Source organism: Choloepus didactylus, chromosome 3 (genome assembly GCF_015220235.1).
Source record: "Choloepus didactylus isolate mChoDid1 chromosome 3, mChoDid1.pri, whole genome shotgun sequence".
NCBI lineage: Eukaryota > Metazoa > Chordata > Mammalia > Pilosa > Megalonychidae > Choloepus > Choloepus didactylus.
In genome coordinates this window covers 2,140,673-2,153,729 of record NC_051309.1, presented here as the reverse complement: position 1 = coordinate 2,153,729, position 13,057 = coordinate 2,140,673, and the positions used below count along the sequence as shown (strand labels likewise).

General features: G+C 51.7%; 1 protein-coding gene across 5 annotated transcripts in view; it reads left to right on the top strand.

Annotated features, from left to right (window-relative positions):
- POLN (DNA polymerase nu) overlaps positions 1-13,057 on the top strand; it is a 237,108-nt gene that overhangs the window by 218,396 nt on the left and 5,655 nt on the right. For all 5 annotated transcript variants that reach the window (XM_037829257.1, XM_037829260.1, XM_037829259.1 and 2 more), the window contains 2 exons: positions 5,963-6,073; positions 9,371-9,449. In XM_037829257.1, coding sequence (XP_037685185.1) covers positions 5,963-6,073; positions 9,371-9,449 — 190 coding nt within the window. The remainder of the gene's footprint in view (positions 1-5,962; positions 6,074-9,370; positions 9,450-13,057) is intronic.

The following is a 13,057-nucleotide window of genomic DNA, read 5'->3' as shown; positions in this document are numbered from 1 at the left end:
ATAATGGTTGAAGACTTCAATACAGCACTTTCAGTATGATGGAAAATCTAAGCAGAGTATCAGTAAGGAAATAGAGAGCTTGAACAATACTGTTAACCTATTAGACAAATGGACAACAACAACAAATTCTTCTCAATTGTACATGGAACATTTTCAAGGACAGACTGTATGTTAGGCCATAAATCACATCTTAATAAATTTTAAAATATTGAAATATTGAAGTCATATAAAGTATCTTCTCAGACACAAAGGAATAAAGCTAGAAATCGATAACAGAAGGAAAATTGGAAATTTAAAAAACATGTGGAAGTGAAACCAACACACTATGAAACAACCAGTGGGTCAAATAAGAAACCACAAGGGAAATTAGGAAATGCCTTGAGATGAATGAAAACAAAAGCACATACTGTACCAAACCTCACAGGATGCAGCAAATGCAGTGCTCAGAGAGAAATGTATAATTCTAAATGCCTACATTTAAAAAGAAGAAGGATCACAAATCAATAACCTGACTTCACACCAAGAGAAACTAGAAAAAGAGAATGATAAAGATGAGATAAGAGAATGTCAGAATGATAAAGATTAGAGCAGAGAGAAATGAAGTAGAGAATAGAAAAACGATAGAATCAACAAAACCAAAAGTTAGTTTTTTGAAAAGACCAATAAAATCAACAAACGATTAGCCAGACTGATAAAAATAGAGAGAGAGAGAGAAGACATGAATAGCTAAAATCAGGAATGCAAGTGCGGACATTACAACAGGTGCAGCAATGAACTACTATGTGGCAACAAATTAGAAACCCTGGATGAATGAGTAAATTCCTTAAAGCATACAAATTACCAAATCTGATGCAAGAAGGAATAGAAAAGCTCAACAGACCTATAACAAGTAAAGTGATTGAATCAGTGACCAAAAACCTCTCAACAAAGAAAAGTCCAGGACTGATAGTTTCACGACTGAATTTACCAAACATTTAAAGAAGACTTAATACCAATCCGTCTCAAACTCTTCCCAAAAATAGAAGAACAGACATATAGACCAGTAGAATAGAGTTCAAGTCCAGAGTTAAATCCATTCATCTGTGGCCAGTTGATTTTCGACAAGAGAGCCAAGTGCATTCAATGGGGAAAGAATGGTCTCTTCAACAGACGGTGCTGGGACAACTGCAAATCCACATGCCAAAGAATGAATGTGGAACCCTACCTCTCACCATATACAAAAATTAATTTGTAATGGATCAAAGACCTAAATATAAAAGCTAATGCTATAAAACTCTTACAAGAAACATAGAAAAATATCTTCAAGACCTTATATTAGGCAATGGATTTTTAGATTTTACACCAAAAGCACAAGCAACAAGAAAAAGATAAATGGACTTCATCAAAATTAAAAACTTCTGTGCATCAAAGTACATTATCAAGGAAGTGAAAAGACAGCCTACAAAATGGGGGGAAATATTTGGAAACCATAGATCTGATAAGGGTTTATTATCCAGAATACATACAGAAGCACAACTGAACAACAAAAAGACAAACAAGCCAATTAAAAAATGGGCCAAGGATTTAAACAGACATTTTTCCAAAGATATTCAAACGGCTAATAAGTATATAAAAGATGCTCAACATCATTAGCCATTAGAGAAATGCAAATTAACACTACAATGACATACTACTTCACACCCACTAGGTTGGCTGTTAATTAAAAAAACAAAACAAAACAGAAAATAAATGTTGGCAAGGATGGGGAAGTGAACCCGCATACATTGTTGGTGGAGAGGTACGATGGTGCAGCCGCTGTGGAAAACAGTTTGGTGGTTTCCCGGAAATTTAAACATAGAATTACTGTATGACCCAGCAATTCCACTCCTCGATTTATACCCCAAAGAACTGAAAGCAGAGAGTCAGATCCTTGTACCCCAGTGTTCATTGCAGCCCATGTGTCTGTAGCAAGTGAATGGATGAACTGTGGTCTTCCTGTCCACGGAGTGTCATTCAGCTGTAAAAATAAGTGCAGTGCCTGGTACATGCTGCAACACGGAGGAACCTTGAAGACATCACGTTGAGCGAAATAAGCCAGACATAAAAAGACGTGTGTGATTGCCTGATTCCACTGATATGAAATCCTTAAAATAAGCAAATTCACAGCAACAGAAAGCTGGATGGTGGTCACCAGGGGTGGAGGGGCAGGAGTGGGGAGTTACGAGTGTGAGCTTGGGCTGATGAAAATGGTCTGGAAATAGTGGTGAAAGTTACACGGTATTATCAGTGTGCCTAATGTCAAAGAATTGTCCACTTAAATTGGTTAAATGTTTTTATGTAATGTATATTTTACAACAATCAAAAATAAATTTTTTAAATAGGATTGAAGTTCTATATCTGAAAAAAATCTTTAAAACTTTTAGAAGAAAATATAGAATATATTTATATTTATGTTTCATGTAAATCCTTATGACCTCAAGGTGGGAAAGGATTTCGTGTACAAGACCCCAAAAGCACAAAGGGAAAAAAAATGATAAATTGGACTACATATAAAATTTAAAATTCTGTCCCCCTCAAAAGAAACACCATTAAAAAGCGAAAAGGCAGGCCAGGCACTGGACAAAGATACTGTTACCCGTGATGTACAGGAATTCCCACAGGTCAGTAAGAAAAGAAGGAGCGGTTTGGGCGCCGACTGGACAAAGGCTGTAAATCAGCAGTTCCAAGGAAGAGAAATCTCAGTAGCCAACAAACTCATTACGCGATGCTTGGCCTCGCTAGTGACCTGGGAAATGAAACGAAAACAGAAAGTCAGCATTCCACACCCGCCGAACTGCTGAAGCCGTAAGTCTGGCCCACGGTGTGTGGGCGAAGATAAGGAGCGGGCGGACCCGCTGCTGGCCGCCGCCCAGGCCGCCCCTCCTCCCGCACGACCCCTCGCCGCGGCTGGGGTCTCGGGTGGAAGGACGGGCGGAGGGGGGAGCCAGAGAGACCTGCGGCCGCACGTCCCTTTGTCCTGCCTGGAAGAGGGCCGCGCCGCCCGGGGCACCCCTGTGGACGAGAGGCCCGGCTGAGAACAGCCCCCGTGGGCTCGCCCTGGACCCTGCCTGGATTCGGTCCTGGGAGGACTCACTCACTCTCCCCTCCCGGGGCGGCCTGCGGGGGTGTCGGCGTGACCCGGGGGCCCACGGTGGGGCGAGGTGCTCGTGTCCGGGAGGTGGGGATCAAGACACGGACGCAGCTGCCGAGGCCGTGCCGGCGTCTCCTCTCCCCGCCTCTCTCGCTGTGGATGCTCGGACTTTGTCTTCATGTTGGGAAGTGTAGTGAAAAAGACGAAAGAATAATATGTGACGAGGCCTCCAACATGGCCATGCGGTGGCCACCAGGGCCTCACCCCCAGGGACCCCCCGCCCTGACCCCAGGGTTCACCCCCACACCTCCGCACGAGCCTCCCCCGGAGAGCAGCCTCCCTGGGGGGGAGAGCACCCCCTGGGCCCCGCATGGGTGCTCCCTGCACTGGCAGGCTAAGATTCTCGCTTTCCACGACAGCGCAAGTGCACCCCAGCACAGGCTCCGCCGGGCCCGGGCGTCCGGGATCACCTGAAACCGCGGGCCGGACAGGGCGGCTCCTGTGCTCCAGGTGAGAGGAGCGGGCGCCATCAGGCCCGTTTCCTGAGACGCTGACACAGTGATGACTGCTCAGGAAGCAGATTTGTTTTTTGTTTCATTCGCGTATTTCCCTCGTTTCCTGTCACTGAGGCGTGTGCTGAGGCCGTGGGGCCCTCCCTTACCAGGAGGCTGCAAATCCCCACGCACCAAGGACAGTTTGACTTCTGGGCTCAGAGCAGAAGTGTCCTCTCCGTTCTGAGACTCCTTTGAAATGAGAGTGAAGAGTAAAAAGCTGAAAACCCATGAAGATGAAGGAAGAGGAGGGGTCGGTCAACAGAGAAGGTGGAGGAGGCGTCCCCGGGGGCCGGGCACGGTCTTCTCCCAGGTGTTTCCGCCTCAGCATGACCAGCCTTCCACAGGGGCTCCCGCATGCTCCAGCCAGTTCACCCCCCAGGCAGGGTCTGTGCGCCCACCTCCGGTAACTTCCTCTGCTGGGCCCCGCCAGGAGTCTGGAGCCACGGACCAGCCCCGTGAGTGCGGCCTGGCTGCTCACTGTACCTGGGCACCCCTGCCCTGCCCGTGCGGTGCTGCCACGGGGCTGGGGCCTCAGTGGCCCTCCCCGGCACACTCAGGCTCAGTCCTGCAGCCCCAGCACCCGCCCACTCGCCTGTGAGGGGAGCAGAGGACAATGGGTCCACTTTGCCCATCTTCCGTGTCTAAGGGCCTTGGGTTTCCTGGGCCTGTCGGGGGGCAAACCCTCGCTGAAGCCCGTGCCCTGGCTGTTTGCTGGACAAAATTAAAAATACTGTCAGTTTAAAAATGTTAAAAATGTTGAAACAGTGGCAGTGTCTAGTTTTGATGAGGGTGTCTGGAATGAGGGTCTTCTCATCCATTGTAGGTGGGAATATAACAATAACGCAAACACTCACATAGCCCCGTGTGCCAGGCACGATTTTAAGTGTTTTCCATAAATGAACTCATGTTATCCTCAGTGTGACTCTAAGAGGTGAGTGCTGTGTATTCTGGATATTAAACCCTTACCAGATGTATGGTTTGCAATTCTTTTCTCCCATTCCACAGGTTGTATTTTCAGTATCTTGATAATGTCCTTTGATAAACAAAATTTTAAATTTTGATGACATCCATTTTATCTGTTTTTTTCTTTTGTTGCTTGTGCTGTTGGTGTCATGTCTGAGAAATCACTACCAAATCCAAGGTTAAGAAGGCTCCTCCTATGTGTCTGTTTACTAAATTGTAACATACACAGGCAGAGTGTGAAACTTTCAGGACCGAGCAGAATAACCACAGGGCAGCAGTGAGCTGATCAGTCCCAGAGCTCACCTGGGCCGGGAGATGTTCGCGTTGTGACCATCCAGAGTGACAGGAGTCCTCAGTGAATAGCTGTGACACTCAGTAACAAGCCCAGAGGGGCCCCACTTCGTCATAGGGCTAAACTAGCCCGGGATTAAAGGCTAAACCCACCCTAACAAAGCCTAAAAACAGGCCTCAAAAGGATGAAGGGGATCTGCAGATAATTTAACTGCCTTCCAAAATACTCTTTAAAAGAAACAACAAAATCCAGCACTTGGCAACATAAAATTCATAATGGCCAGTGTTCAGTAAAAAATCACTAGACATGAACATGCAGAAACTGAAACGTGTCGAGTCGGAAGTGTAGCCCTTCCTTCTCCTCATTGCCAGTGACTCTCAGGAGACTTTAATTATCAATTGCCTGGCACGTAGTAGGTGTGCAATACATTGTCACTTTTATCATTATTATATATGTGGGGAATTCTTCCAAGCCTCAGACAGGTATACTCATAACAGAAGGATTTATTTCTCACCAACACTTGGTTAAAACAGTTCTCAGTGGTCAGGAATATACTCAACCAGTGCAGCACTTTAGTGTTCATTTTGTGTTCAAAATTACATACAACGCAGGCTCTACAAAACTTAGGTCAGCCCTTGCATGTGGGGACGTGGACTCTTGACGCAGACTGGGCGTGTGCGTGGATGCCTTCCTCTGCCGTCCAGCTGCCACGTGGTCCGGAATTACTTCTGTCTCTGAGTGCCACGAGTGGATTTTCACAGCTTCTATAGTGTAGACACTGCCCTCCATTGTCCCACTTCACCGTACGCTCAGCTTGATGTCAGAGAAGAATGCAAAAGCCAGCTGCCAGGCCGGCAGAAGCCATGCGGAGTCCTTGGTGGGCTACCATGTGCCCACTGGCCCCGAGGTAGAGCAGGAGGCCCTGTGTGAGCCCCGGCCGTGCCCTCAGGGGCAGCCACCCTGCAGAGGGTGGGAGGACACCCGCACACTGTACCCCCTGGAGAGTTCTGTCGCTCATCTTCTTTCCCATTCATGTCACCCAAGGCTATGTGACGTCCATCATGGGCAGAAGGAGAGCCCTGCCGCAGATCTGGGCCCAGGACCCGCAGCTTCGGGCGCAGGCGGAGCGACAGGCAGTGAACTTCGTGGTTCAAGGTATGGTGTGCCCCCTCGCAGGCCGGGAGGGCGGCTGACGGCTGCCCACTGCCTCCTTCTCCTGCCCACTGGGTCTGCAGCCGTTGTCTTACCTGGTTTCTAGCAGCTTCAGGTCTGAGCCTAATCCACTAGAATACGCCGAGGTTTTGCTCCCAGGGGCCTTCCTCCAGGGAGCTCCCTGGGCCTCACCGTCCTCACCGGCAGTTCCTGAAGGAAGCGCCATGGAGCTCACGCCTGGGCAGGCAGGCACTCAGTGTGTGGCGTCTTCAAGATCACGATGTTCCCAGGAGAAGGTCTGAGCGGTGCCCCATGCCTACAGCGTGGCCAGCACTAGAGCTCCATCTCCTGACGCTCCATCAGGCCCCTGCGTGCCTGGGTGCAGGCCCTGGGGTTGGGCATCCCACACCCGGCAGTGCCTGAGTGGCCCACAGCCCGGAAGGGGAGGGCAGCCGGGGAAGTAAGCTCATGTGCCTGCTCCTGGCTGTGGAGACTCCTCACCCTTCACCCCAGCACCCGGGAGTGCGAAAGCAGCCGTTTCTGCCTGGAGGACTTGGGGCCTTGGGGTCCTTAGCCTCACAGATCACAGATGAGGGGCCAGGACCCCAGGGCCCGAGGGGAAGGCCCGGAGCCAGGTGTCCGAGCCCAGGTGCCACACTGCCCCAGAGGGGTGTCCTGTGGAGACCACCTGCCCCAGGAGACCAGCCAGGGCCCACAAAGCCCAGGGACCCCAGCCGCTGGGGAGCAGGAGTGCTTGGCAAGTCAGGAGCTAAGGTGCAAGTCCTTGGGAGACCCCGCAGGCCCCCACGCACCGTGAGCCAGGCAGACCAGGGGCACTTGCCTCTGCCAGACACAGAGGCTGGGAGAAAAGACAAGAAAGAAGCCACCAGGCCGGTGGGCTGGACCGTGGGGGGACAGAACCTTCCCCAGTGCACCTTGTAGTGGGGCAGCCTCAGCACACACTGGGGACACAGTCCCTCCTGTCCTGGATGCGTACTGGTGAAGCACCTCCCCACGCATGATCTCGCGCCTCGGGGCACGGGTCAAGGTGCGTGTAAAGCACTGTAGGAAGAGTGCTTCCAGAAGGAAGTAAAAGCACAGCACCTCGTGTGCTAAAAGTTCCATAAAGTCAGGCACTGAGGACCTCCGCCTCCCGGGGAAGCCCCTGCCCTGCCTGGTCCTCGAGTGAGGGGACCACCAGTCACCTGTTTAACAGACGTCCGCCGAGCACCTAACAGGCAGGTGCCCTCTCGGGAGGCCGGCCGCTGCCCAGCCAGCTCACAGGGCGCCGTCTCTGCTTGCGCCGGCCCCACTCCGATCCTCACATCTCCAAGTCTGCTCACTTTTCCCAGCATGGCGAGCACCCCTGCCTGTCCACTGAGCAGGGCCCTCCGGCCCGGCAGTTTGTTTAGGCTCCGAGTGTCCAGTAGCCCCCTCTGGGGTTCAGGAAGGCTCTCTCGGCAGGGTCCGGGCTAGCCACTCCGTGACCTGCCCCTAAGGGGTCCTGACCCCAGGCCACATTGACTCCAGAGCCACCGCTCCCCCCAGAACCCCATGTTCCACCTTGGGAACATCTACTTTAAGTAAACCTTTAAGTAAAAGAAGAGCCTCAGAACCACTGTCTAACAAGCTTGGTGGTGATGCTGGTGTGAGCCTAGAGGTGGCTGCTAAGCAGAGGGTCACAAGCCATCAGCGAGGAATCACAGGCTCCCAGCAGAGCCCCGGCCACCAAAGGCGGTCCCCGCCATCTGCTTTTCTGTGTGAGACTCTCTGTCAGGAAGTGCTTGCACAGCTGCAGAGACAGGGAACAAAAAGACCCTTCTCGCTGCTCAAAAGGGGCATTTGCCTGGTGGGACACCAGCTCTGACGCTGCTCGGCTTCTGGCCATTTCCAAATTCTCAAGGATGAGTGGCTGGTGCCAGAGGCGCCTCCGAGAGGAAAGCGTGGCCCTCCAGAGCAAACCTGGGATTCTCTAGTGTGGCCAGGGCACCGCACGTGCCGGAGTGTTCAGAATGAGCTACAGACTTTGGAAATGAGTGGTTGGAAGGGGATGTTTTGCTAAAATGACATGACTTTCCAGTCCAATGAAAGTCACTTTCTTAGAGCCAGAGCCTCTTCTCCAAGGCCTGTAGGAAGGAGCAGCCCCCTGGGCCCTTGGGGCTTCCAACCTGCCCGAGTCCCAGAGGGTTGGCCTGGCTGGGACACCTCACGGCTCCTAGAGGATGGCCTGGGCATGCTTGCTTCCTACCACATTCGCAGCCTCCACTAGCCTCCTGGAGCTGGAGAAAAACGGACCAAACATTTTCTGAGAAGAGTTGCTTTGTAATGAGGGAAATAGGCCACAGACCAAGGATTTTACTTCTTCATTAACCTCAGGAAGCAGGAATGCTAAAGCAATTGAAAGAGAGCAGTAGAAATGCAGCCTTTCAGCCCGTTTCCGTTATCGGGCCCCACTGCCTGGGCTGGGATGAAAGTATGGCCCAACGATGGGGCTGTCTCCTGCTCAGATCCTGGGAGGCTGGCATCCTGCCCTGGTTCACGCATGGCATGCTGCACCGCAGGGAAGCTAAGAGGCCACACAGCTGGCAGGGGAGGCGATGAGTCCAAGCCTCATCTACCTGAGCCACAGCCGGCTTCCTCATCCTGTCAGCCAGGGCGGTGGCCGCATTCCACATGGCTCCCGGGTCCTGGCCCTGGCAGATATGCCCTGTGTAATCCCCTCCCTGAGTGTGGGCAGAACTTGGAATGTGATGGGATTTCCCTCCTTTGATTGGACCATGTCAGGTGGCACAGGGGCTTGCAGGTGTCAGGAGGGCCCCCAGCCAGCTGGCTTTGCGTTGACCAAAAGGGAGAGGATCCCGGTGGACCTGACCTGACCAGGCGAGCCCCTCTAGAGAGCATTTAGAGGTCAGAGTCAGAGAGACAGGAGAGAGGTGGCCTTGGAGGAGCAACTGCGTGTTGGGGGCCGCATGGCCTCTGGGGGCTGAGGGGCCCCAGCCGCCAGCTGGTGAGGAGACCGGCCTCAGGCACCCGGCTGCAAGGAAATGAATCCTGCGGCAACCTGAGGGCATGTAGCGTCGGGTGTCCCGAGTCCAGTCTCAGCCAGGTGCTGCTGGCCCACTCCTGGGCTCCCTGAGTAGGGGCCCGACCAAGACGTGCTGCGCTCCTGGCCCTAGAAGTGTGTGGTAATGAATGTGTGGTGTTAGAAGCCGCTGCCTTTGTGTCCGCGTGTCACGCTCCCTGGCGGCAGGGGCGATCCCTCTCACCCTGTTGGTGAAACGGAACCCTCTGTGCCCACAGGCTCGGCCGCGGACCTCTGCAAGCTGGCCATGGTCCACGTCTTTGCTGCGGTGGCCGCCTCCCCCACCCTGACGGCCAGGTCAGTGAGAGGACGGTCGGCCTGCGGGGTGCTGGCCGATGCTTCCGGGGATGGGCAGGGCCAGGGTGGCTTGTCCTTTGGGTGGACGCTCTGTGACTGCTCCCCGGGCACGCACCTGCCAGTGAGCAATGCCTACTGCCTCTCGTCTGCAGGGTCTCCCTTCTCAGTGCCCAGCAGCCTCCGGGCGTGGGGCTTTCCTGACCCCAATTGAAGTGGGCCTCGGGCGAGGGCCAGCGCTGTCTCCAAGAGACCCCAGGGGAGCCCACTCCTCCGGCAGGCACACGGGCCCCCAGGCCATCACACAGCCTTGGCCACAGACCCAGCCCTCCACTCCCGTGGGAGCAAGGGCCTCCCCAGGCCCTTCCAGGACCTGCGACAGGACACTGGGGACCCCAAGCATGCAGCCCCCCCACCTGACCATTGCCCCACGCCCCAGTTCCTGCTGCCACTGCCCCGTCTGCCCAGAGCCAGCGTTCCCACGCACTCTGATGAGGGCTCCACACCGCTGCTCCTCAGGGCACGGCTTTCTCGGGGCTCCCCGCCCCACACCCCAAGTGTTTGGTGTGTGGGTGACGAGTCCTTCCAGGCCAGCTGAGGTCCTGCACTGAGAGCAGGGCCTACTCTAGGGCCTCGGGATCCCCAGGGATCCGGGGTCTGCCCCATGTGTCTTCATACCCCAGTCCCAGCAGCCCACCGAGCATGAGGGTCCTCCCAAGAGACAGTGCCAAATTCTGGCTCACCTGGTCTCCCCTATTTATTCATTTTTGTTGCTGTCTATTCCATTGATTTCTGCTTTATCTTTTATAATTCCTTTTTTCTTATTTCTTTGAGTTATCTCTATTGCAACTTTTCCCATTTCTTCAGTTAAATGCTTAGCTTGTTTATTTCTAGACTTTGTTATTTCCTGATAAATCTATTTTAAGCTATAGATATATTCCCCTCTAAGGGCTGCTTTAGTTGTGTCCAACATATTTTGACATGGGTGTTTTCATTATTATTCAATTCTTAATTTCCTTTATGATTGTTCTTTAACACAAGGATTATTGATAAGTTATTTGCTTTCCAAATATGTGGAGATTTTAAGACATCATTTTGTATTAATTTCTAATTTTATTGAGCTGTGACAACAATACATAGTGTATTTGACATTGGTCATTTAGAATATATTGCAGCTTCTTTAAACCTGGTCTATTTTTGTAAATGTTGCAGGTTTTCTCGAAAAGAAGCTGAACTCTGTTGAGTTCAGAGTTCTGTATATATCTAAGAGCTCAAGCTTTTTGCTTGTTTTGTTCAGGTCTTCTGTTTCTGCCTTATTTGTAGACTTGATCCATCAGCTTTGCAAGGGATATGTCAAAATCTACAATTAGAATTGTTGCCTTAATTTTCTCCTGCAGTCCCATCAGTTATTGCTGAAAATAGTTGTGAAGCTGAATCATTAGATGTATATATGCTTATAATGGTTTGTCTTGTTCTTTTGTTCTTTTTACCAATATGTAATGTCCTCTTTTGTTTCCTATGATATATTTTGCCTTAAATTCTACATTGTCAGATATTACAAATATAACCCCAGCTTTTCTTTCACTTCATATTCTCCTGGTGTATCTTTTTCCCATCCTTTTATTTTAAACTTGTTGTGTCTGTTTTGTTGTTGAATCTTGTCTTTTTAAATCCAACCTGTGAGTTTCTGCTTTTAAATTAATGCATTTTAGCCCATTTGTATTTACTCTAATTTGTAGTGTAGTAGGGCTTATTTCTGCCCTCTTATTTCATAACTTCCATCGATTGTACTCTGCTCTTGTGTCCCTTGTTCCTCCCTGCTTCCCACCAGATAAATTGAGTTTTTGTTCTGCTGTTTTAAAAGTTATATGTTCTGTTTGTTCTTAGGGTGGATGCCCCTAACTCTTATGTATTTAAACGACTGCTTTCTTAAGTTTCTGTCTGCATATGCCCTCTAGCAAAGAAACGACACTTGTCCTCCGTGTCTCCCTTTTCTTCTTTCTTGTCCCTAAACATGTTACCATCATCTGGTAGTTTTAGTTCTGGATTAGTATATATATACTTCCTGTTTTTCTTTACCTTGTCCTAGCTTTTTGTTTTTATTTTAACAAAAGTTTTACCAAGCTGTGTGATCACCCTTGCTCCCCATGGCTCTTGAGGCATCCCTGGGTTTGTTCTGGATGATTTTGCACATTTCCTCCCCTGAGACTTTAAAATTTCCATCATGCTTGCACATTTGGATGACAGTTTTGATGGACACAGAATCTCAGATTCAAATCTCCAGTGTCTTGCATTCTCAGTTGCCGTGGATAGACCTGATATCAAGCTGATCTTTGTTCCTTTGTAGGTGATCTGCCCTTCTTCTTTGGAATCTTTACCATTTCCTTGGTCTCTGATATCATCTCAAATCCTCAGGGCACTCCCACTGGCCCAGGCTTCACCTGCAACCCTGGGCAGGGCTGCACAGTGGAGGGGCCAGGGCCAGGGACCCCAGCAGGTCAGAAATGCCACCCAGGCCCCCGCTGGGCCCGCCCTGGGGTCTGGGCTGCTGGTGCGGTTTGCGCAGTGACTGGGGCAGCCGGGAGGCCAGAGCAGGGCAGACGAAGCTTCCTCTCACCCAGTCTCCCTCCCCACCCAGTGCGCACACCAGTGCCCACAGCCTCGGGTCCCCAGGGTGTTTGGCGGCTCTCCACCTTGTTCCTGAAGCCTCTAGTTCTGTCAGGTGCGAGCAGCCGGGCTGGAGGACAGGTGGTGCCGCAGTCCAGGCCATCGGCCTCATGGGCCACTTCTGTGGAGTCGGTGAAAGAAGTTGATACAGAGGGTCCTGGGTCTTTTGTGACAGAGCCCTTCTGACAGCTCGGCACGGACAGGTCATGTCCGCTCAGGACTTTGAACAGCCTGGTGGGTCATCTTTCTGTTGTCAGCACATTATTGTCTTTAGGAACCACATTGTGTTGTTTCAGAAAGCAAAGTGGATTCGTGGGTGTTACAGGACATTTCACGCTATGCCTCTTTAAACTTGATTTGTTCTTCTTGAGTGACAGAAAAGGTTCAGTGTCTGAAAGGAACAGGGACTGGCCAGTGTGAACTTGAACCTTTGCCAGAGGTAGAGTGAGGGAAATGCAGAGGGGCCGCCTGCCCCAGGGCATCCCTAGGGGTCTCCGGGGACTCCCACTGCTGCCCCATGGTCCCCAGGATGGGGAGACGCCCCCACATGCCCCTGGGTCGGGGGGACGCCCCCATGCACCCCTTTGGCGGGGAGACGCCCCCGTGCGTCCCTGGGCCCAGGTCCTGGGAGTCACGGTGAGATCGGGCCGGAGCTGGCAGTGGTCAGGCCTCAGGCCCAGAGCTCCGCTGTCCCGAGAACCCATCCCGACCTGTGTCACCTCCGCGTGGTCAACATCAGCTAGAAGGCCGAGTTCCTCCTTCTGCCCCCTCACACTGGCACCCCTCTGGAAAGGCTTTCTGGCTGTCAGAAAATGCTGGCACTGGAGGGGGCTGCTGAGAAGGGGAAACTGAGGCTGGAGAACGAGGCACCCTGTCTAGATCTGTGTGGTGCTTGGCCTCCCCTCCAGCGGCCACAGCACCTTCCTGGGAGGACGCCTGCCCTT